General features: G+C 46.0%; 2 protein-coding genes across 18 annotated transcripts in view; one reads left to right on the top strand and one right to left on the bottom strand.

The window, feature by feature from the left end:
• Positions 1 to 1,348: 1,348 nt before the first annotated feature.
• med14 (mediator complex subunit 14) lies at positions 1,349 to 17,386 on the bottom strand. 2 transcript variants are annotated; one of them, XM_079732389.1, is made up of 29 exons: positions 16,996 to 17,386; positions 16,464 to 16,490; positions 16,245 to 16,350; positions 15,972 to 16,145; positions 15,700 to 15,829; positions 15,268 to 15,396; positions 14,971 to 15,078; positions 13,602 to 13,734; positions 13,346 to 13,496; positions 13,134 to 13,245; positions 12,918 to 13,043; positions 12,654 to 12,732; positions 12,260 to 12,419; positions 11,944 to 12,138; positions 11,689 to 11,823; positions 11,360 to 11,436; positions 10,701 to 10,861; positions 9,770 to 9,916; positions 9,234 to 9,478; positions 8,583 to 8,852; positions 7,259 to 7,496; positions 6,503 to 6,625; positions 6,075 to 6,251; positions 5,362 to 5,600; positions 4,714 to 4,893; positions 3,800 to 3,907; positions 3,330 to 3,455; positions 2,405 to 2,594; positions 1,349 to 2,114 (listed from the first exon to the last, which is right to left on the bottom strand). In XM_079732389.1, exons 1-29 carry the CDS (start codon positions 17,166 to 17,168, stop codon positions 2,044 to 2,046), a joined length of 4,290 nt encoding a protein of 1,429 aa, XP_079588515.1. In that variant the 5' UTR covers positions 17,169 to 17,386; the 3' UTR covers positions 1,349 to 2,043. The 2 variants fall into 2 exon arrangements, with proteins under 2 accessions (XP_079588515.1, XP_079588516.1); XM_079732390.1 differs by lacking the exon at positions 6,503 to 6,625.
• Positions 17,387 to 18,721: 1,335 nt separating this feature from the next.
• usp9 (ubiquitin specific peptidase 9) overlaps positions 18,722 to 24,469 on the top strand; it is a 35,803-nt gene continuing 30,055 nt past the window's right edge. For 10 of the 16 annotated variants that reach the window (XM_079733101.1, XM_079733099.1, XM_079733110.1 and 7 more), the window contains exons 1-2: positions 18,722 to 19,163; positions 23,247 to 23,515. In XM_079733101.1, coding sequence (XP_079589227.1) covers positions 23,414 to 23,515 — 102 coding nt within the window. In that variant the 5' untranslated portion in view covers positions 18,722 to 19,163; positions 23,247 to 23,413. Of the gene's footprint in view, positions 19,164 to 19,251; positions 19,272 to 19,547; positions 19,838 to 23,246; positions 23,516 to 24,469 lie in introns of those variants that run through there. The other 6 variants (XM_079733104.1, XM_079733102.1, XM_079733105.1 and 3 more) reach the window with 3 other exon arrangements.

Raw genomic sequence — 24,469 nt, 5'->3', positions numbered from 1 at the left:
AGGTGTCCGATTCCTCTGGGCTACAGTCTTGACTCAATTGCTCGTGGAACTTACAGGAAAGATAATAAAAACAACCAACATGTTATGAAGAGGATCAATAAAATATAAGAAGACGTTCCCTTGATGTTGGATGTCTACATACTTCAGCCGTAGTACACTCTCTCACACACAAAGCAAATCCATTCTGAAACACAACCCCGGACCCCATATGCATCCCTCCGATCACAGGGACATTACAATTATTTTCTCAGCATCGTGTTGACATATACCTGCTGAACCTGAGCCCGGACGAGAAGGTCCAGCTGTCCACACAGACACAACATCTCCAAGCCCACCTGCTCAGGACTCAGATGAGTCGGGCTCAGAGGTCTTCTCACCTGCAGCTTCACTGTCAACAGGTAAGACAGAATACCGACCTGTCAACCATCATCGGTAAGATATATATCTTTTTTCATCACAGGCACTTTCCCCGTCAGGGGATCATGCGATTGTTATGAGTAACAATGGGGTATGACGAGCAAGAATCTCATTGTCTTAAGTCTATATGGGAGGAGTAGGTCACCGAGGAAGATTCATTTCCGTACAGACAGCGCATATATGCATGCATAAATATTTAACAAATTCCTGCGCTACAATGATCTATGTCAATACTACAAATACTTGTTAAATTAATATCTCACTGCGATAGAAACAATATTCGGTAGGATTTGAGACTTACCTTTAAAATTGTCATGATAAACGCACGGATGACAGAGCGGCTCGGTGTTGCTTACTGCCATATCCAACTAAACTGACAACAATAGCGTCCTAGACACTTACGAATCCATTCCAAATAACCAAAGAGTAGAAAATGCACAGACGGATACAAAAACAGTCAAAGTTTTCATTGTAACCATCTTATCAGAAAACATTGCTCCACGCCAGGGGTGCATTCGAGAGACCTACACATTGAACCGGTGCGAACGAATGCGAATAAACGGTTGCTTTGGACGCAAGGCAACCATTTCCACTCTTGCTGTCAAATTAAATTATACATAGGCGCAAAAGCGGGTGATAACAATGTATCATGCATGCAAGGTTGTTCAAGCTCGACGAAATCCGAACATCAAAGCCCACGCCCTTTACAACCTCGGATTTTCAGTCTTGAACGGCGCTTTAGATCGGAGACCACCGGGGCGACCGGCATCCTCAATGCATGATGTCATGTTTTGGGGCTCACTGAATCACCCGGTGGGACGACGCACTGTCTCGCATCCACATTAGCCGACAGGTGACTTTACACCAGCTGTTAGCCTGTTAGTTGGTATTTTAGGTCTTAATGGTGGAGATTGAACCACACACACCCCAGTCCTACGATTCATTTATTAAATAGTAAACAAAAGCAGACAAGAGGTCTCACATAGATTCTTCCTTCAAGTTCTCTAGAGCGGTCTTAAATTACAGCTAGTGTATAAAGTTTGTCACAGTTTTACATTATTTAAAGTGACAGCTCAAAATGAAAAAAGACAGAGTCTTGACATAGTAAAGGGAGGAAAAGACATTTAAATAGTGTGCTAAGAAAAGATATATCTCCAGTATTGACCTGGCATTATGTAAAAAATGAAGACAATCTGTAGCAAAAATCCAACTCAACTGTGCAGCAAAGTCAAATATACAACAATGTACATCTTTTGGTATACAACCATATTTTCAATAATATTTAGAAGTGCACCTGAAATAAAAAAGCAAACATATCTTTTTTAAATTCTTTTCCATAAAATGCCTGCTCCTTCAAGGCACATCACCATGATAGTCGCCAGTTTTTCAGGAAACCAACAGCATTCTCCATAAGTAACTCTGTTTTTAGTATTAGAAGCTGTACATTAGCATTGGCAGGAGCAGGGAGAGTAGATATGTTGCATTTTGACATCTTGAGGCGAAGGGATAATCCTCTCCTTGGTACAGTTTGGTGACAGGCAGGGCGATCCGTTGTCAGTGTTAGAACTCGTTCCATCCAGTTGGTGCCCTGGGAGTTGTGGATCACTGCAGAGGAGGCTGGTACCACTAACGGCCACCAGGGGGCAGAGCGAGGTTGGCCATCAGCTCGTGGACAGAGGCGAATATCGTGCACTCGCCTGCGGAGGACAATAAAAACACAGACATGATCAAAACTCAAACTCAATCACATTGTGGAAATAAATAGACGTAAATAGAGCGTTACTAAACTGTTGTACTGTACTAACTGTACTACGCCCTAAGTATCGTTCGCGTTTAACTTCATTTTGTGTGCATTAAACAATCAAAGTCGGCCATTAAACATCCGGCGGGTTTTCCTCTTTCCGTCTCCGGCCCGTGAGATATTCCCTCATGCGCAGCGTGTGCGGCGGCGGTCGTTTCCCCGGCCACGGCCGCGTGCGTCGCTCACCCTGTCGCGCCGGGTGCAGCTCGTTGAACCTCCGCAGGATGTTGGACACGGTGAGCGCGGCGGCGCCCGACGAGCTGTGCTGCCGGGGGATGTCGGCCTGCTGGGTGAGCCCCGTGGCCATGTCGTACACGATGGGCACGATGATGCTCATGGGGTCCTGGGGCACCGGCACCCGCTGGGTCAGCTGGAGCTGGGGTGTGGGAAGAGGAGGGAGGGTGGGGGCAGTGAGCGCGCGTGAACACAGCACAAGACGATTTTTGGATTCGTGTGGGAGAGGAGGTCGGGGGGAACATGAGTGTCATGGTTTGGAAATGGGATCCCAGAGAAGATGGTTGAGTGGTGTAGTGTGGAGGACATATTAAAATGTGTATGGATTAACATCGAGTGTGGGGATTCAAGGTGTTCAAAAAAGGAAATATAGGGGGAAAATAGGAAGGAAAATATTTGTAGTCACCCTAAACAAGTTCAATGAAGAATTCACAGAATACCAAATAATAAAAGCAAATAATAGCAAAGATAGAAACTGAAAACTCGGGTCAGGTCCCATGCTGTGTATCAGCGAGAAACACACTTTTTGAACATTGCAGACAGCCCCCGTTGCTGTGACTTCCTTTAGCGGTAGCTCTATAGTCGAGGACACTTTTCTAAAAAGCTGTGTATGATCGTCATCCTGTATAGAAAACCTTCCTTTGTGTTGGTTATCCTGTCTTTCTAACGTCCTTCGTAGTCTTTGTGACAAACAAAAAAGATCTGGCAAGCAAACCACGTATGGCATCAAAGAAGTCAAGATTTGTCTGAATAAAAAAAGAGACTGTCTGCAGAGAGGGTCTGAGGAGCCAGAGAGAGACTGGGGAAGGCATCAGCGGTATGAGACGAAACAATGGCATGAATAAGTGATGAGGCGGGCTAGGCCGTCGGGACTTACAAAGAAGAGCATCTTGGACTTGAGCACCACGGCGATGGTTCCCGGGGGGGCGATGGGGGGCGCACTGGGCGGGATCGTCAGACAGAACTGGACGTTCCAGTTCAGCTGAGCAGCCTGGTCAGGGAACTGAGGCCGGCCACACATACACACACACACACACACACACACACACACACAGAAGACTCAAGGTTAGATCCTTGAAGCATACAATGTATTAATTGCCCAGGACGTGTTATCAACCACACTAAGAATTTAATTGATTTATCGACTCATTCACACATTTCTCGTAGACCGTGCGATAATACTGAAAAGATAAGGGTTCACTCTAAAACTAGAGTGGGACAAATGAACGGGAAAGCTGCCATCTTTGTAGTCCGTTTGGATCGGGTAGTGATGGTGGCCATTTGCCTCCCACCCTGCCCCATGTTTTCCAGTGCACCGGGTACAAAACTCTCACAGCACCCACTCACCAGCTCCAGCTTCATGATGCGCACGCAGTCCCTTAGGATGTTAGTGGGGGCTCCCAGTAACTTGGTGAAGGCGTTCAGCGTGTTGTACTTGAAGGGAGGTCCAGCCACCTACACAACAAAGGGAATATGGAAGTATAATTAAAACAAGAAACCTGTGGATTTGTGTGCGAAGGTTTCTTGACCATGACCGAATGAAACACACACATTGTCAATATTTCTTTGATTTCTGTGAATTCAGTGATGATGACTTTCAGTCCGAATTGTCCTTTTCTCTCGTTGTCGCCAAATAGTGGTTCAATAAAGCAGCACAATGATGTTGTTTTTGTGGACCAGACCTAACCCACTCACCTAAATCATTGAGTAAACACCACTCGCCCCCTACTCTTCCCCTGGCCCAAAATATATGAATGGACTAGTTCTGAAATCAATCAACAAAGTGTGGGAGAACTGACCCAGGCTAATGAGTGTGTTCGGGGAAAAAAAAGAAACGTGATTAAATCACAATTCTTATCTTCTATGATTCTGAATAGATTCAAAGCTATAACGCAATTATACCCGATTTTGTCTTTCCTTTGTGTTAACATGATAGCTTCAGTTGATATAACTTTTTCAAATCCAAAAACATAATCTTATATACACTTTACTGTGCTTTCATGCCATAGTTTACCACATTGCTTTTCTTAGCACACAGCGGACTGGACTAGATCCGCAAATTAGAACCCCTGAAGTACTGAGCCGAGTAATCGGGAATGATTCGATTAACTTTAAACTCGAGAATCAATATTAAATCGAATCATGACCCCCGAAGAATCGAATTAGAATCAAATCGTGTGTCACCGAAAGATTCCCACCCCAACACCCCCGGCCGCCCTGTGCCTCTCTGTACCCGCGCCCCCCTGGCCCAGGTCACCTACCCGGGTCTCAAAGAACCTCTCGAGGACCTGCAGCTCCTCCTGGGACCAGGGCCCGGCGTTCTCGGGCGTGACCTTCAGCTGGAGGGTCTGGTAGTTCTTGGGGTTGAGCGCCACGCGGCACTTCAACACCTCCGTCTTGAACATGATGACGCCGGGCTCGTTGGAGTTCACAATGGACAGCTGCACGGGAGGGGGGGGGGAAGAGAGGAGGATCAGGGACAAAGTGAAGGCCGAAAACTAAACTGATGGCACATGAAACAGAAAAATGAAAACCAACAAAGAATCTCAAAATATAATATGAATGAGGCTCCAGAAATAGTTCCTTAAAAAAAATAAAAAGAATAGGTTTGTTGATAAACGCACGCACGCACGCACACAAACAAAACACAGCAAAGCAAAGTAGGCCTAAATGAAAGCCCATTCAAAAATCCCTATTTTAACCAGATGATGAAAAATGAATGAACATAATTATACAAATGTATTGTCCATTCACAGGAAACTGTGTGCTGCATCACATGCTCTAACCATCACCCCCTTGGCACAAAATGACCACATTGACTTTGACTCCTCGAAAAGCGCCATATAAATCGAATTTATTATCACTATCATTATCATCATCTGACGAAGACCCCAAACCCCCATGCTCACGTTGGGCTCGCCCTGGATGATCCTCTGCAGGTGGCGCCGCATGATGACCGAGCCCAGGAACCTCTCCAGGGGCGAGCAGAGGTAGCTGCAGGCCAGGCCGGGCACCAGGCAGGGCGTGGGCGAGGGCAGCAGCAGCACGTGCAGAGCGCTGTGCGTGAGCACCGTGGGGATGGAGGCCGCCCACGGTCGCTGGGGCAGCTTGCGGGGCGGGGGCATGCTGCTAGGCATGACCTGGGAGCCTGAGATCAGCGCATCGCGCACACACACACACACACACACACACACACACACAGGCACACACACACACACACACACACGCAAAGTACAGATAAAGAGCACAACATTTCGTCAGGAGCGCCTTCAAACACTTCAAAACACTGAAGCGTGTTCATCGGTTTTTACGTTACGGTTTGGATTCGTAAAAGCGTATTTGCCTTGTTTTTGATAAATATGAGGTGTTGCCATGGTGCATCTAGGTCTCCAAGCTTCCAAAAGACACTCGTTTGTAGTTTGCTTGGGTATTTTTCTTTATAGCGATGTTCCAAAGCTGTGTACTAGCGTTCCAACACTCTGGTCTTTAGATTATAAAATGTATTTTATGATCAATGTACCACTGGTTGCGGTGGGGAGCAAACAGTTAAAACTAGCTTGTAGCAGCCCTGGCAATGTTTTTCCACCGTGGATGTTCTCCAGAAGTACACTGGGGCTCTCACCTGTCGCGGCCCGCGGGGAGTACGGGTCGGGGATGGGCGAGTGCAGAGAGGGGTTCCCGGGGGACATGCCATGGATGCGTGCCCCAGGGGAGGGCCCCGACACCTGGGGGGAGTTGGGCCACTGGCTCCTCTGGCTGGGAGACACCATCGCGTACGGAGAACTGGGATCCAGAGCTCCTGGAAAGACAACAGGGCGTCAGCCAGACATCCACCAACCTCACCTCTACTTACTTCCAAACCGCTGCGGCGGTGCCAGACACGGGCATTGTCAAGCCTACCTAGCAGAGGTAGGCTGCCTGACACCTAGCCCAGTACCCTGAGTAGAAGACTATTTGGGTCATTCAGTCCAGCCCCGGCCAGTGTCCTTGCCCAGCCCAGCTACAGACCAGCGGAACAGCACCATGGCTGTTGGTCACTTTGTCACTTACCGTGGGGGCTGGCAAAGCTGGTCTGGCCCATCGCTATCCCCAAAGAGGAGGGAGACGGGGTGGGCCCAAAGGGAGAGGGGGCCCTCAGTGCTCCACTAGGGGAGCCCGAGGCATGGATTGGCCCTGCACACACACACACACACACACACACACACACACACACACACACACACACACACACACACACACACACACACACACACACACACACACACACACACACAGACACACACGCATACAGAAAGGGCTTGTCAGACTTGAATGTCGACAAGTTCTCCACATCATGCACCGACATACAAACTTTCATTTTACACACATACACGCACGCACACACACGCACACACCCACACACACAAGCTGGGCGGGAGGGGGCAGTGGTCTTTAGCTGGCGGGCTGAGACAGATGGACAGAGCCAGGCTAACTGCATGCATTTTCTATTGCTAGGCCATGGGTTGTGGATTGGATGATTGAATGATACAAACAAATCACAAATAAATCACTTGGGCTTCCAAAATTAAAATGCAATACAAACTTCAGTGCTTGATCATTCATTTTCCCCAGTTGATTACATAGACAAAGACACATGTAAGAATTTGATATTGATCCATTGAAAACAAATGTAGAAAACAAAAAAGTGAATGGATGTTGGCTGCCGAGTCACACATAAAGCACAAGGCAGCAGTGAATTGCAGACACACACACACACACACACACACACACACACACACACACTTGGCGAGCAGAAAGCCAGGCTACCTGGGGACTGCGTGGGCATCATGGAGGGCGACGGCGTGACGTTGGCGGGGTAGTTGGGCGGCGAGGTGAGGGGGGGGTACACACCCCCGGCCGCGCCCCTCATGGGCGCCGAGGCCTGCAGCTGGTTCATCATGTTGTCCATCAGGTCCCCGCTCACCGGCGAGGGTGGGTTGTCGTCCTCGTTGACCGAGCGCCGCCGCGCGTCCTGGGTGCTGTCCACGAACATGTTGAGGAACGTCTGCGAGGAACCAGGGGAGAGGGAAAGATGGACGGTTAATTGAGAGGGGCGCAGCGGTGGCTCACTGGGTAGAGCGCGTACCATATAGGCTCAGTCCTGAACACAGCGACCCGGGTTCGAGTCCTGCCCGTGGTCATCTGCTGCATGTCCTCCCCTCTACCTACCATACCTTCCTCTCTATCTCACTCTATAATGAAGCATTCAAATGCAAAAATGTATCTTATTTTTGTTTGTGAGGCGTTTGGCTCTGATCATTGTTTTCAATCATTGAAAGAAAGTGGCTGTAGCAACGGTTAGTAGATATTATTTGGGTGTAATGAGTGAGAAGATCTGTTTCGAGTTGACTACGCCTGCCTCTGTATTAGCCAATTTGGATGTTCTTGGAGCGCTCCCGGCTGATTTCTGATCAAAGCAGGGCATCTCTTCCCTGATTGGTTCAGGGAATCCATCTTGCCTGTCATTCACAGGTGTGTGACTGCAACACTTCTAAATAATAAGCGAACAAACTTAGAGAGAAAGGGAGCAGAGAGGTAGGGCAGGTTTTTTTGTTGTTTGATTTAAATATCCTGCTCTATCTTTACAGCTCTCGGGCCTCAACTACAGCTGCTGTAACCCTTCTTGAATTACACTTGGTCAAATTCTGATTCTTATCTCAAACTAATGACACACATGGTTTTGTTGCAGTTAATTATTTCACGAGGGAAAAAAAACAGCCATCACACCTACCTATGATAGTTGCAAAAAGGTGCTGTGATATTTGATCTAATCAGGGGTGTGGGAAAATAACTCTGAGGCAAGTCACTTGGGAAAAGGCAGCCCCAAATCAGCAAACTGAAGGACGATAAAAAAATGACTAACTCGGCAAAACCATATGAGTCTGATTAAAAAAATATAAATCCCAAATCCCATAATAGATCATTTCATTAACAAAATTCACAAACCACTAAAACCCCGGACTCACAACGCAACTGAAAGCACCCGACTGGAAACATGAAACCAAAACCAACCAACTGAAACCGTCCGACTGAAACCAACCAACTGAAACCAACCAAACTGAAAACCACCGGAGCGAACAGCTGGCGCTACCTTGAGCCCCGGGGCGGGGTGGAAGCCCTCTACGATCTTGGTGTTGTCGAAGAGGCTGTAGGCGCCGTCGCGGATGGCCACCACGCCACGGCTGCGGCAGTAGATGTCGATGCAGTACATGTTGCGGAAGGCCAGGCGGATGTGGGTGGGCGACTGCGGCAGGATGGAGAAGCACTGGTAGGCCGTGTTGGTGCGCTGGGTCAGCCCCAGCATGGGAACCGTGGGCAGCTTGTTGATGGCGTTCAGCGGGGCCTGCGTGTCTGACAGCACCTGGGGGGGGGGGGAACACCCGTGGTGAAGTTTCGTTGCTAGTTGAAAGTGAATAACTACTATCCACTACATTGTCAGTGTCTTTATTAATTCAACTCATACAGCGGTACCACCATTTTGTATAGTGAAACAAAAAACAAAAAAATGACAACACGGTAGGTACATCTTGACATCACATCTCAATGACACCGCAATATTGTCTTTTCTTGTGTGTGACGTGGCAACAATAACGTTTTCATTCACCTAGGTAACGATATATTTGCGTTAATCTAGGCTGTCACAGCACTCCACCGCCCTCTTAGGTCCTCTCAAAAGGACTAACCTAAAAAACTCCCATGATGCATTCTGATGCACAGGCCCAATAGAGACGGGGCCGGTTACCTGCAGCAGCTGCACCACGTTGGGGCACTTGTTGAACATCTCCTGCAGCTGGTGGAGGATGATGTTGTGGCAGTTGGAGCAGCCCGAGTTGGGCCCCACCGTGCCCAGGGCCAGGTGGAAGCGGTGGCCGCTGGCGTTCCACTGGATGGTGACCGAGCTGCCCTTGGTGGTCCCGTAACACAGGACCAGCTTGCGGTAGTTGTACAGCCGGATCTCCGAGAACAGGCTTAGGTACGACGGCATCTCTGCATGGTTGAGAGAGCGAGAAAGGGAGTGTGAGTCAACGCTTTTTAACATCTCCGACGCAAGCGTGGAATCTGAGAGGTACCGGGGCGAGGCACATAAAGGTTTGATTCGATCCGAGGATGGGTCGATCCTACACGCAGATCCTGTGAATTGGTCGGATGAGATAGCTATATACCAGTAAGTAACTATACAACCCACTGATTTAAAGTAATAGCTTTGAGTTGTTTTAATTGTTTAAATTGATTACATTTCCCAGTGGTTCAATAAGAGTGTCACACACACACACACACCTGGTAGTGCGCGGGAGAAGTCGAGGACACACTGGTATAGTTGACTGATGGCGCTCCAGTCGTTGAGGAACATCTCCACCACCTTGCGCCCGCCCACGGGCTCCGACAGCGGGTTCTCGTAGGTCAGGTACACGTGCCGCGTGGAGGCTGGCCGGAGACACGACAAGGGGAGGGGTTGATACCATTATTATGAGGGTCTCGCATGTAGAAGCCTAACAATAGGGCCAAGACATACGGAAATACAAAGATAATTGAATCTTGACAATTATGTTAAGGTTTCACAATTGTTGTCATATGCCCATTGGCAGAAGCAGTGAGCTGTTGCCAATGCAAGCCAATATGCTTTAGGTCATATTGATTCGTCAAATAGATATATTTTCAATTTCTGACAGTGTGTTTGGTCAGTAACATGGGTATCCCAGTCAATCTGCTCTGCAGTTAACAGAACAAAATGTCAGATTCCCGTTCCGACCTTATCCACTCAGGAGAGAGAACACCACAAACAGGTAGACCTCTCTGCGGGTTCGCGGCAGGGCAGACGGATCTCAGTGTTGACTGACAATGGCGGGGACAGGCAACGCTGCGGATTCCAGCACTCCCAGGAACGGCAGACACACCAAGCAATAAAACGTCTGAAGATAATTAATCCGGGCAGCTTTCTTCTTTATCATTAAGTGGCAGTTGTCATGCCAGCATTTATATGGGTTTGGCCTTTAATTGGTAGAAAAACACGTGTTGGTGGGCGGGAGGAGGCGGGCAGCGCTAACGGCAAAATCAAACAGGAAGTTAGCCAAAACAATGACACCTTTCACAGTGCCTTTAAATTCACGGCACCCCTAAGCAGTAAAACGAGAATAATAATAATAAAACAACAATTACAGTGTAAACGCAACGTTTTTTTTTTAGAGTTGCGGATAGGGGGGGGGTGTACCTTGCTCCTTGCTGTGTGTGCTGTTGAGGGGGCAGTTGGCCAACACCAGCTCGGCCACCCAGGTGCGGTTGTTCCTCCCCTGCAGGCGGAAGGTGCAGTCCAGCAGGGTGCGCTCCAGAGCTCTCCTGGTCTCTTCTCCAACACCCTTGCACGGCGGGATTCTGCAGGAGCGAGGTGGGCGGGGGACACGTCAATGTGGGGAAACGGTGAATAGGAAAAGACGATTGACCGATGAATGCATTAGCTGACGGACAGAAAATGAATTGATTATTATTGAATAATCGGTTAATTGTTTTGTAAAAAAAATAAATAAATAAAAAGGCATTTCTGCCAATGTCGTCATATTGCCTCTTCCTTGGCTGGCTGCTCATCAGACAAAGCAAGCTAAATTAAGACATCACTATGGGCTTTGGTAACTTGATGATATACACTTGCATTATTTGACATTTTCAAACACTGAAAGAGGAATTGAAACAAAAACGACTATGTTGAATCGACAATAAAAACAATGTGGCAGCCTCAGTCTCAGGTTTTTCCTGCACTCAACGATACAGTATCGAGTCTGTCTTGGTAGTCGTCTGGTGCAGAAACCCAGACATGCATTGAGAGTGTCTGTGTGTGTGCGTGCGCAAGTGCATGTGCGAGTGGTGTAGCATTACTTGAGGAGGCGTATGGCGTGACTGCAGCCGTCCCCCTCTACTTGGACGCCTTGGTTAGCGATCTCCATGTTAGACAGCTAAGATCAAACAGAGAGCGAGAGAGAGACAGAAAGGGAGGGCCACTCATCACAAGGTGAAATAGAGAAGAAAAGCTGTATGGATTGAAAGATAATAAGAAGAGGTGGTACCAGCAGGGCACCATCTCTTATTATCCTTCATACAGCCTTGGAAATGTAGGCCTTACTTCATGAACATATAATTATTATTATAAGGGTAACATGATTCATTTAATTCTTGCTCCTGGTGATGGGAGGAAGAGGGGCACGCACCTCTGCCCTGAGACCAATGAAGGGCATGTTGGTGTCGCACATGGCGACCAGGTGAGCCAGCTCCTTGTTGAAGGCACACATCTCCCCAGAGCGCCTGGGCTTCTTGGGCTCCAGGGCACCATGGTCTCCAGAGAGCTGTGGCACAAGTTACACAAAGATACACAGACTGAGCATAGCATTCCCTATGACTGCATACACCACTATCGAATTTCAATTGGGTCTAATTTTACAGTACGGGGAGATGGGTTCCTGTACCTTCCTCTTGGAGCCCAGGTGGGCCTTCTTCCCAGAGGCAGGGTCCTGCAACAGCTGCTCCAGGTTGGGCTTGAAGTGCTGCAGGAGCTGGGCGCACGGAGGTCCCTCCTCGCCCTCCATCTGGGACACCGACAGGAAGGAGTACTTGTACTGGAGCTCCGTCGTGCAGCCGGAAGCGTCCACCATCTCCACCACCTGATGGGAGGACGATAGTCATGTTAATGTTGGATAGCGTGGAAAGAGCAAAAAATATAAAAAAGAGGACTTTGGGTTATTGGGGGTGGAGGGGGGGGGGAGGGTGGGACTGACGACTCACAATGTAGTACTGCGGTAGCCTGGTGAGCTTGATGAAGAGCTTGTGCTTGGACAGGCTCCCCACGGGATGCACGGTGCCGTTGGAGAGGTGCAGGATGTCCGTGCACACAGTTGGCAGGTGTTTCACCGACTGTCGACACCTCTGCTCCCCCAGCCAGAACCTGCACACACGGGGGCGAGAGGGAGAGGGTGAGAGAGAGAGAGGTAGTCTGAGGGGAAACCCAGCTGACTCGTTTACGATTACAAGCTGTGGTTGTTCATGCAGATGTTAGACAGCCCGAAGGAAGGAAAGGGAAGTGGACCAAAAATACAAGCCTCTTTTTTCAACACTGTTCATGAAAAGGCATTATATTGTGGTGGATGTCTGTATACAAAGACAAAAAATATGGATTTACTTAAGTTGTTGAAGCCAGGAGACAATACGCTTCATATCATCATTTATGGTCTTCTCAATGTCATCAAGCATGGACTGATCTGGAGAGAGAGAGCATTCACGCCGTTAGTGGAGTTTTTAGCCAAGTGTCCACAGTAAATTGATGACAGATCCTGTAGTGTATCACTTAGCTCTATGCGGTTCAATCGTGTAATCCCTAGAAGAGTTATCTGAAATGTTCACATATTACAGATGATATACAGGATCCCATGTCGTTTGTCCGTACCTAGGCCATACAGCATTGGCTGGAACATCCCAGAATGCAGGTCTACGAAGATGTGCAGGCACTCAGAGCGACCACACGGTTCCAGTATTGGAATGACCAGTGTGGGAAGAGCAGTCTCGATGAAGGCTGGAATAAAATGCAGCACATTAAGGAACTCTACCAACTAATTACACACATTACATTTGACAGAAATGTGAACAAAGAGGTACTGCTTACAATTATCATTGGGATTGCTGGTTTTAAGAATGGCTTTCAGTTCCTGCAGCTTCTGATGGGAGCGTGCATGTACGCTGTCAATCAAGAGTTTCTCTACTGACAGGTGGTCAATCTATGAGACAGGGAGAAAATGGTCAGTCGCAAGGTTCACATCACATCCAAAAATATAGAGAAATAAGAATAACAACTGCATTCAAGTGCAGGACGTCAACCTTCATGGCTCTCTCCATTAGTTTTGAGTCGCACGCAGGGAGTGGCGGCTCATGGGATATCTGGAGTGGCTTGGACCCATCCGATTCGTCAATTCGGATGGTGACTTTGTGCACAGACGCCGTGCCCGTCTTTCTACCCAACACTTGTTGGCTGAAAGACGAAAAGCAAGAGAGACACATAAATAGGCAGTCCTGTCCAAAATATCACACAATAATAGCCAAAACAAACATATCTATAATGATTGTGTGCTCTTACTTCCAGACAGCGAGGGTGAGGTATTTGGCAGCATGGTACCTCTCCACCTGGACCAGGTCGCCCCAGCGCTCTCTGACCAACATGAGGGTCTGAGAGTGAAGGACCTCTAACTGCAGGGACAGACAGAAGGAGTCTGGACGCAACCGGGTTAAGGGGCAAACACAATACATGATGGTAGGGCTACACCGGGGCACACTTACAGCATGTTGCACATGAATAACCCTTCCCACGTTTAATACACAGCCAAATACGGACACAACTGATGACTGATATTAGCATGAGCTGGAATAAGATATGTATCCAATGCACTGTGCTTTGGTTTAGCAATGAAATGGAGAGCTGGCAACCAGGCTGTGATGTTGGTGTCCGTGCATAAATGCAGTGCGGGTCATGGAACACAGCACCATATTATCCTACACGTCTCTCTGTTGATATTCAGAAGGCATTCAGGTGGGGATACACATCCCGGAAACACATAGATCCTATGTGTGAAACACACCCCTTTAGAAGAAGAAAAGGGGCGGGGGGGTATTGGGGCATTTGTATCGAGCACAGACAACCCTTTGACAGGCCAAGCTGCACAGCTAACGAGGGTGCAGGGGGAGGGTGGCGGCAGGGGGAGGGATAGTGTGATGAGCATTGTGATTAGCGTGGCAGCACTCAGCTGGCATGCATGATTAGGGCGCTTTGATGTCGCCTTGAATGCTAAGAAGACGTCCCCGTTGTGGTATGTTTTACCCAGTGCCTGCCGGCCCGAAGACTTTTAATTGTTAAGCTAAGGTTCGGATCCGATGCACAGGAGCGGCCGGATAAGAAATAGAGAGTTGCGGCCGGATCAAAATGAATCGGTTGTCACAGAGTTCTGCAGGCCGTGACAGTGGGGCGAATGTAACAATTATCACAGCATGGGAAAAGGAATATATGCGCTGCGACGTTTGACCACGATTGTTTATCCTAGCTTCAGGGAAAGGCATCTGAAGCAGAAGGATTGACATAAAAAGATCTCCACGATGTTTAAACATCCATTGTGTGTATTTTATGCAATCTCCCACCTGGATGGAGCTAGACATAAATGATACGCGCCTCGGCAATGCAATCTTGCCAGGAGTGTATTTTAGAAAGAAGAACTTCAAAAACATTGTAAGAGCAAGTGAGGAAAGTTGACAAAAAGCAGCCGTGCTTATTTTTTGAATGCTACAAGTGTATACATGGGCCAGTCAACGCTCAGTATGCAACTGCACACACTGTGAGATTACTGCAGCATTGGATTCCAGAATGTCCCTCAAGCCAATTGGTTACTGGGAAATTAGAAAGTGTACGCACACACCCACATACATACACACACACACAAACTCACACAAAAGGATACGCAAACAGTTGTACATGTCCTGGAGGGGCTTCTCATCTGCGAAGAGACGAGCCTGGACCAACTCGTGAATGAAGTTGACCTGCATACTGTGGACCAGAGCTCTGCCATCTTATTGAAGCAACAGGAGTGAGGGAGGGATGGGAGGAAGAGTGGGCAACAGATGGAGAGAGAAAAGTTCATGGTTATAAACAGAAATAGGGAGGTCATTAAATGATCAACTGAAATCCTCACACATCAAAGAAATGTGTATACAAACAAGTTTGCATAATGTACGCATGTATGTGGCTGTTGCTGTACCTCCCGTTTCCTTGTCCTCCACCAGGATCTCCAGCTTTAGGAGCCTCCAGGGGATTTCTGGGTCGTCTCCCATCACCGTCAGGGTGGCTTCAAATTCTCCCTCCACACGGAACTTCACACGCCCATTAGCTGTACCAACACACACAGTCAACCTTCAGCAAACTGCTGAACAAACTTGTGCTGACATAGCAATTGAAGCCCCTCAAGGGACTAGAACCCTGGATGTGGTCTCTTCATGGTCTCAAGGGCTGCCTTCCACTCAATGGTAAATTAAAGTCAATCGTAGCATACTAGTAGTATCATACTTGTAGTAGTATCATACATGGTTACAGCCCAGTGTTTTGAAGGTGGAAAACTTGCATCTGCTTGGTCATCAAACATGCATTACCAATGATTAGGTAGATTGACATTCATGTATCAAGAGTTATTTACCAACTGTGAGGTTGGCGAGCTGTGGGGGAAGGTCTGTCGTGACGAGGCGGTGCCGGAGAATCTGATTGAGCTGGTTTAGAGTGGTGTGCTTCTCCACCTTAGTAATGGGGTCTGGAGGAATTATCTTATCCTGCACACACAAAGTCACAAGCTGGTCAAAAGCCATACAAGATCATAAATGTACTGTAATACATGTCCAACAACAAACCCAGACCCAGAAACATTGGCCAACGCAAGGTAGCGATTTAAACACCAATAATACGATGGCTTACTCGTATGCACGTGGGCAGGCGTGGGTAGGACCCTGTGGTGAGCACGTCGATGGCGAAAGGGATGGCAAAGCTGGGCAAACGGGCATGGACCAGGGCATCCCTGGCCAATGACGCAAGCCTATCAGCAGTGTCCACGAAGAGAAAGGCCTGCTGGTCCAGGAACCCGGAAATCATCTGTTGTCATGGAGACCCAGGAGGGGAAGGAAGGTGAGTTAGTACCGTGGTACCAGAACCAATATCAGTGTCATTTGGTCGGAATGCCGCAGTACATACCGCACACTTTTCCACCTTGCCGGCGTTGCTTGCCCACTTGACCAGGGCCAAGAGACGAACAAAGAGCTGTCTGGTGCGGCTGGCAAACTGGACGATCTCAATTTTCCTGCAAGAGGAAAGGGTTTTTACATCAAAACGAGGTTGAAAAATACAGCAATGTTTAAAAGATAGGGGACCAAAATCCTTTGACATATTAGAACAGAAAAGCTAATGTCTTACCGTTCCATGTCTGTTTTTCGAGGCAGCCTGTACAAACGATCAAAATAAAAAGTCAGCCAATGGATTTATTTAGTCGGCACCAAAGAAAACAACACTAAAATAAGTTATGCGATGTTAATAATGTGGAACAAATAAATATTGGACGTCACCATCACTACAGACCCTACATAGCCAGACTGACAAGCCATGGTAGTAAATAGGAAGAGAAACAAATACAATATTTCTCAGAAAAAAAATGTGATATTAGAGGTTTATCAATATATGTCTTTAAATTTCCATTCAGAAATTCATCGTAGAGGGAACAATGTTCTGTCATGTCTCATTCAGTGCATCTACAGCAGGTCTCACTGTCGTTACAAATACCGGCTGCGAGTTACTACGACTATTGCACTTGCAATGGGAATTAGGTAAATGTCGGAGCTCCGGTGTTAATATCAGCAATATTTAGGCTACTGAATTTTAGCTGGTCAGTCTGATAGTAAACAGTCAGCTCTAAGCGTTAGGGCCTAGCCATAAGCACACAGTAACTTACAGTTCAGCCAGCAGGGTAATTTCGTGATAGGTCCTCTGAAGAAGGAACTCAATGAGCAGACTTAAGCGGACTCCCTGCGTGGCTGGTGCCCCAGGTGGAGGTGGCTGTGGACCAGAGGTGGGACCCCCGAGAGGGACCAGTTGCCCATCTGATCCGATCTGCACTGGAGCCATTTTACAATGACAATACTAGCTAGAGCGATGCACACTTTCAAAGAAACTACTGGGTCTCGATAATTTCCAACAAAGACCGTTTTTGACGTACTATATAACCTATGTTGCTCAAAACAAGTTTTTTTAATCGGCTCAGTGTCTAGATAGGACTAAAAACTCGCTTATTCGATCCAATTTTGGAACTCATTACGGAAAGGTTCAACGCTGTCCACCCGCCATCTTTGCTGTCTGGAATGATCACAAGTCGGGCTGACGAGAAAATGCGGAATCGGAGTCAATGAGGAATAGGCGTTAGATGTCTTCCCTTCAAGGAGAGATGTGCTGAAAACCATTTCAAGAATCATCTCTTCTATAAACAACTGTGAGTGAATTTTAGAGGACAGCGTGCCAGTAAATCCTATAAACCGGATTATTGTATTGTTTATACTTCCTTTTCCCGTATTCGAATGGGAGTCGAATGTAACAAAGGTAGCCATCGGAGACTGGTTGGCTTCAAATGAACAGCTGCCGTGTACCCATTTCATCTTCGTTTTAATACATTGTCCATAACATCGTAGCACTTGCATCATACTAATTCAAGCAGACATTGTTGCTCCCCTAAAAGAAAAAACAAATATATTGAGCGACCAGGGATAAGAATAGGAGAGGGTCAGTCAGTGACCAGGTTTTTATTCTGGCCATAATTGTCATAACACATTGTATTACAATTGCTCACCTAATAGGTGACGTTATATGCTGCATGCATTATTCTTAAAAAATGTAAGCCAAGATAGACATTGCATCAAGTTTAGAACTGTCCCCATTTTATGTTTTTTTATTGAAGAAACAGGGACCTTTTTCTTATGTAATTTCATGAATGGTACAAAGATTTGCTACATTTGTTATAATCCACAATAAAAAAAGAAAAATAAAGTCAGTAAAAATATATTACTGTAAAGAATCTTCCTGCATCCAAACTTTTTACTGGTTAACTATCCTGTTCTTGCTACTAGCCTTTCTAACTGGCATGTCAAATCAAAGTTGTAAATTCCATGAGGTAAAACACACACAAACACCCACACACAATAAACAAGCAGGTTGTATTATTTTTGAGTTGAAACCTATTATACCTATAGTATCCAGCTTCTGTGATATGTATAAATACAGAACCATCTGGCTGTTGTACCAGGATTTATCTATTGCCAGGTCGGCCTTAAAAATGAGTCTATGGTTTCAGGGATAATAGTAAATAATGTGGACACCGTAAGCAAGTAAGCCTAACTGCTGAAATGCATACATCTGAGATTGTTGTTTTTGAATTTGGGTGGGTGGCCTGGTCATTTTTTAAACTGACCTATTTATTGCTATTCACTTGTCAGACAACCTACTTATCCTTAATAGATGAAGTGCAATAAGAAGCCCATGCAATGGGGGGCGGCAAAGCCAAGTTCCATAGCTCAATCATAGAAATCCTGAGCTCAACCTATGAGCTCAACCCTTTACTTGCGTTTTCCGTTTTGGCATGTACCAAACCACGGAACCGAGAATCCTTGCTGGATTCGGAGTCAGACATCGTAATTCAGATTTTTTTGTCCATTCCGTTCGGATGGTGTTTCGTTTGCCGATGCAAGCTCGGTCGTAGGGCAAATTGGCTCACTGACAGCGTCGGCCGTTGAAGATCGGATAGTCGTCTGGATTGTTTTACCAGACAACATTTGTGTCAAACTGCGCTTCCGCCATGTTGAAGTGATTCAAGTTGTGACTGACTGCTGGGACTGAAGTGACAAGCCCCAGGGATCGGAATAGATAGAGTTGGGGGGGCTGCAACCGCGCCGGTGACGCAGGAAAAACACTCAAAAGCGGAGAAAAGCGTAGTAATTAGATCTTACTGCTAACCTGTTTTTAGCCTACGAGACCGACGCTGATATAGGCCACGTTTATGTAACATACGACGACACCAATCGTCCAAGGCTGAACGCAGCTTGTGAGTAGAGGGGAAGTCCTATCAAATTCCTGGTGAGTTGTTAGCTAACTAGCTCGCTAGGCTGGCTGAGGATGGTTAGCGGGCTACCCGCTAGCTCTCTCGCTGCTCTAATATTAGCATCAGCTGGTAACAGAGGCCAGGTAATATCACAATTCTGCCGGGATAAATGGAGTGCGTTGCTTATCGTGCTTCTGTGTGTTATCTGGTGTGAGTTGTTACCGGAGGCTTGAGTTTTGGATGTCTGTCATTTTTAATGTTGCGGTGGGAACGTTAACATGAGAGAGGGAGAGATAGAGTAGATAGCTAGCATAGCTTCCCTGCTGACTGCTAGCCTGTGTGCTAGCGGGCTGCTAATGGTTCCGGACACTGTCTACAGAGGGAAGAGTCAAAATAACGTCCAGCGTTTCGTGTTTACAAGTTGTCGAAAATCAGATAGGTATCGCAATCTTCCTGTCGTGGTGGTCAAAGTGCAATGCGTGGATATAACAGCCCGTTCACCATCGTATTCTTGAATCTTGCCTTTTTGGAGCTGATTCCGATTGTGTTTCGTTTGTTTTATAACAACAGTACAATTCGCAGCGCTCTCCCAGTGGGTGTCAGGAATTAGACGGGACCACTGTCACCCACAGTTGCGATTTGACGTGATCTACCCCTGGTTACATTGTTACTGCCGTCCGGTCAACTTAACTGGCTGTTTTATTGGAAAGTAAGTTTCGTCAAGCATGTGTCTGGCGGTCACGACAGCCAGACTGTCCATTTAAAATACGGACGTGATGGTTCAAGTGATTGGTTAGCAGGCTAACGTTAGCTGCGTCTCCCACCCAGGTAGGAGCCTGCTAATGTTAGCGCGACAGTTCTGGTTGTTCATAGTATTACAACACCACAGTTAAACAAGTCATCGGCGATAGGTTAGGTTAACTATTTATGCTTATAGCGCAGACTACAGCCGTATTTGTGCAAAATGATGTTGTATAAGACGCGTTTATATTTTTAAATTCCTAATTTCAAGGGCCATGCCAAGGGAAAGGCCCGTGTGGTAATGAAGGGGCTCTGGGCGACAAGGCCTTCTCTGCTGTGTTGCTTGGGCGGATCGCCTTGCATGCTAACGTTAGCTACCGCAGCTAGTGTCAGGCGTTCACTAACTCAAGCTACAGCTGCTATTTAACCACACTGGCTTGGGAACGATTGTTACAACGTTTTTAGTTGGTTTTCACTGGATGCGATGCATATTCAGGACTAATGTATTGTATAAACGTTTGTTGGATCTAATGCGTAGTTCACAAGCTAGCGCGTCGGAATATCTTATATTGTAAAACGTATTTTTTTATGATCTAAAAGCCGGTTATTTTCCAAAGGCCGCGGTTGCACCCCTATGTTGCAGCAGCAGCACCTGTCTCACTAGTGACTGCATATAACGTTTCTATACAAATGTGATGTCATGCACCTTTTGTGTTTTTAAATAACAAGACGCCTTTTAACGCGTCAGCCCGTTACGGCTGGCCACCTGTGACACAGGAAACAGCAGTTTCACTACCGTTAAAGTATAAACAATTGAAACATACATATTCGAGGATTATGCTATTGGTGCTACAAGCTGTGTTGTATCTGTTTTATTATGCATAGAAGCATTGTTGGCAGTGTTTTGTGAAATGTAACCGTTCTTAGATTTGCAGCACTTCTGTGACAATATACTGTATTTATTCGTATGCATAACGCTAAGCTGGGTGGGAGACACTACCAATTGTTTTCAGATGCTACCTTTTCTTAAATGTTTACAATGTAGCACATATTGGGTTCTGGAGGATTCACATATATGGTGATTTCTTTCCTTGAATGGGGTTTGTGATTAATGGTCCTGATGCAAGTTCAGGTGTAGCACTTCGCCTTTTGACTTTCATTAGAAACATAGAATCATAGCTTTACAAAACCCTGTTCTAATCAACTTGCCTATATTTCATACATCTAGGGAATGTAGATGGAATGGCATTCCCTAAAGGCATATGATCAAACAAATAAAACACTCATAGGAAATTGATAATGCACTTATAAGAACAGTTATGGGATCGTGTGTACCCTTAAGCACGTTTTTTAGATTGCTGTTTTTGTTAACCAACGCTAGGCATAGCCTAGATCACCCCATAATTGGAATTAGGTTGTATTGATTGAGACTCCCAACACTCAATTTATATCGTGACAAGATTCTGATTAACTCAGACAGGAAACTAGAATGTAAACAAGGCACAGCTCAACAGAAGGCAGCATACAATGTCATTGTTAATTGTGGGGACTGAAATACCACATTGGGCATGCAGTTGTCATCGGTAGTCATTGCCTTGGTATCATAATCTACAGTACTACATATTTTTCCTCTATGTGGACAACCTGCAGTTGTTTTCATTTGAGAAAATGGAAGCCATTTAAGTACTTCTGATATTTTTTAAACGGCAGTTTTATCTGAAGGCAATAAGAAAGGGTTGTGGCTCTGCTAATAAATTGGCTCCAATGAGCTTCAAAATCACAGTCATGGCCATAGAGGTATCCGTGCATCGTTCAGTTAAAATTCACTATGGCCTCAATGTCTCTTCTTCTTCTGCTTTGAACTGTAAAATCGTGTCACTCAATGGGTTTATTTAAATGACTATATAATGCCTGTCTTTTTATATGTCCCAGGAAGAATTTATATATTTTAGTCTTTGTATAACCATTACAGCACATTTATGTAAGCTTTAAGATCTATAATTTTAGTGTATTTTGAGAGAAAGGCCATATCTGTTAGCGTTTGGTGACTGACTGGCTTTGTTATAATAATGTTTTTTGGGGTGACTGTGCCTTTCTGTATGTGCCAATTTGGATTTTAGAATGCTCCTGGCTCATTTCTGACCAATCAGGGCATCTCTTCCCATATTTAGTTTTGAGGATCCCTCTGGCCTGTCAATCACAGGTGTGTGAATGTAACACACCTGAATGATGGAGCAATGTAGGGCGAGTGAGAGCAAAGAAGGAGCGGTGCTTAGTTTGTTTAGTTTCAAAATCTTGCTCTCTTCTCTTTTTTGCACTCCTCGCTTGAATCTTTGAACTTGCCTAAAGCTCTTTATTTTATGCTTAGATGACTTGGAGCTAGTTACATCACAAAAGTTCTGAATTTTCAATCATAAGAAAATTCAGAACTTCATAAGTAAATAAGCAATCCAATTACCATAACACTGCCTCTGACCAAGGATAGAATAAAAACATACAGGTTGGAAAGTGAATCAAAAGCGAAACACAGGCAGTTGCTATATCTGCAAGGCTTGTACAGTGTGTCCAAGTCTTTATCATTCTGTACCATGTGGGATCCGATAAAGAAGCCATTAAAGTGCAAACTCATTTGGAGTTGCAGCAAGGCCCACCAAATTTACTCAGATGAATGACTCATATTCATCCATGCTCATATTTGTTCGCAATTTGTTATCAAATACATGTGCTGATTCTGGTTCCAGAAGTTGCTGATGGCACCTTTGTGCATGTATCACATTTTACATATTATGGTGCTTCAAAAGTTGACAACAATATGCCATATTATAATATTCGATTTTTCTTTTAATTTAACATTCTTTAAAAAACATGCATATTAATATTTTTTGTTATGGCCTGCCTATCATGAACTCTGGACTATGATTTTGGGCTAGTAAAAATAATACTTGTTTATATGTCTAGGATGATGTAGTGTTGATAAGACAGACCGGTTTTAGTGCTGAATTAGCAGGTTCCATCATGTTTCACCAATCATCATTCTGGAATTGAACTACACTGCCAAGTACTCAGCTGATTTGAGGGAATCATCCCAGATTCAGCTATCCAGAGTTGGTAGAGCAGGTTTATCTTCTTTTTTTTCCAGCATGTGTTGTCTCAATTTTACTAATGTAGCTCACTCTTAATGTAACTCACTCTCTGCTCGAAGGTAATGATGCATATAACGAGAAATAAAGCTAGGACCTGGTCAAGAATCGAGAAAGGGGTTAAGAATCCCACCTGCTTTTGCGGATAATGCTTACAACAGTCCTTTTTTACCAGTTTAGAATGTGTGATCATGCAAGCTGCTGCTGCTGACCTTTGCCCTCTCTTCTTCCGCCTAGGTTATGCAATGGTCTCAGCGGCCCATCCAGACCTCCAGGTGCTTGTGTCCCTCTCTTGCGTGTTCGGACTCGTATACCTCTGCTCTACAGCTGAGGCGGCTGTGATTCCCCTCGTGGCCAGCGCTCCCTAAGAGGCCAAGATTGCCAAGATCTGCCCCGTGGCGAGCATGACGGCCACCACGCGTGGCTCCCCGGTGGGGGGCAACGACAGTCAGGGCCAGGGCCAGGCGCCCGACGCTCAGAGTCAGCCTCCGCTGCCACAGAACCAGGTCTGCTTCGCTGCACCAGTACTCGAGGGGGGGGGGTTGGGCGTCATCATTTCATTTCAATGCATCTTTGTCAATGTGTGGCAATAATGATGCATTGACATACATCGGGAACAGTTGGTTATATTCAACAACAACTTTATTTTGCTTTTCTCACCAAAAGTTGATAGTTTTCTCAAATAATGGTTGTATATTTCAGCAGTGGCTGTAGCTGCATCAATCTAACTTTTCTAATATATTCTTGAGCAGAATGCACAAACTTGAGCCACATTTACATTGCAATGACGGGGTATTGCCGAGAGTGAACCATTATGTGTGTGTACCATCCTTCCTCGAGAAGTTAGCCTCCACTGTGATGGCAAGTTAGAGATAATCTCACTGGGGAAGTAAAACTAAATTCAAATTTGACCACATTCATTCACATCACCACATTATGATAGCTTCTTAAATGATGCTCATTCCGTGAGAATAGCTTTATACTACTCTACAATAGGTTGATTTTACTCTACAATAGGTGAAATCGATGGGGATTTCACCTATTGTAAACCTAAACCTACATACACATGTAGGTTTGGGACCGTTCAACACGCAGTCTGAGCTCTTTTAATGTTGCTGGATCTCATGCATGTACATCCTCCTGCAGCGTTCCATGAACGTTTTTCAGCTAATTAGGAGAGCCAGAGCTCTTTTGTACAGAGATAAGTACTTCACTAATAAAATCTCTTGGGCAGTCTCCTAAAAGCTGCTTCTTCCATCTCCTGCTTTCCCCCTCCTTTTACATTGCATCCGATGGACCTCTTTTGCAATCGTGTTTATTTGATCATTTGAGGTTACTGGTGTGCATTGAGCAAATTGCCTTTACAATGTAAAAGGCCCTTGTTCCCTATATCCCCACCACCTCTGCTAATACGCAGTCCAAATCGGAAATCGGAGGGGAAAACCATGGTGTTAAGGGGT

The sequence above is a fragment of the Pollachius pollachius genome (assembly GCF_949987615.1).
Source record: "Pollachius pollachius genome assembly, chromosome: 3".
In the NCBI taxonomy this organism is placed as follows: Eukaryota; Metazoa; Chordata; class Actinopteri; order Gadiformes; family Gadidae; genus Pollachius; species Pollachius pollachius.
The sequence above is the reverse complement of the archived record's forward strand: the minus strand, read 5'-3'. Positions and strand labels throughout refer to the sequence as shown.

Excerpts from the sequence above, each read along its gene's own strand:
- med14 (XM_079732389.1), bottom strand. The coding sequence starts at position 17,168 with ATGGCTCCAGTGCAGATCGGATCAGATGGGCAACTGGTCCCTCTCGGG. Across the intron at positions 16,146-16,244 it reads GCAAGGTGGAAAAGTGTGCG|ATGATTTCCGGGTTCCTGGA; the intron begins GTATGTACTGCG and ends CCATGACAACAG. Across the intron at positions 13,497-13,601 it reads CTCACCCTCGCTGTCTGGAA|CCAACAAGTGTTGGGTAGAA; the intron begins GTAAGAGCACAC and ends TTCGTCTTTCAG.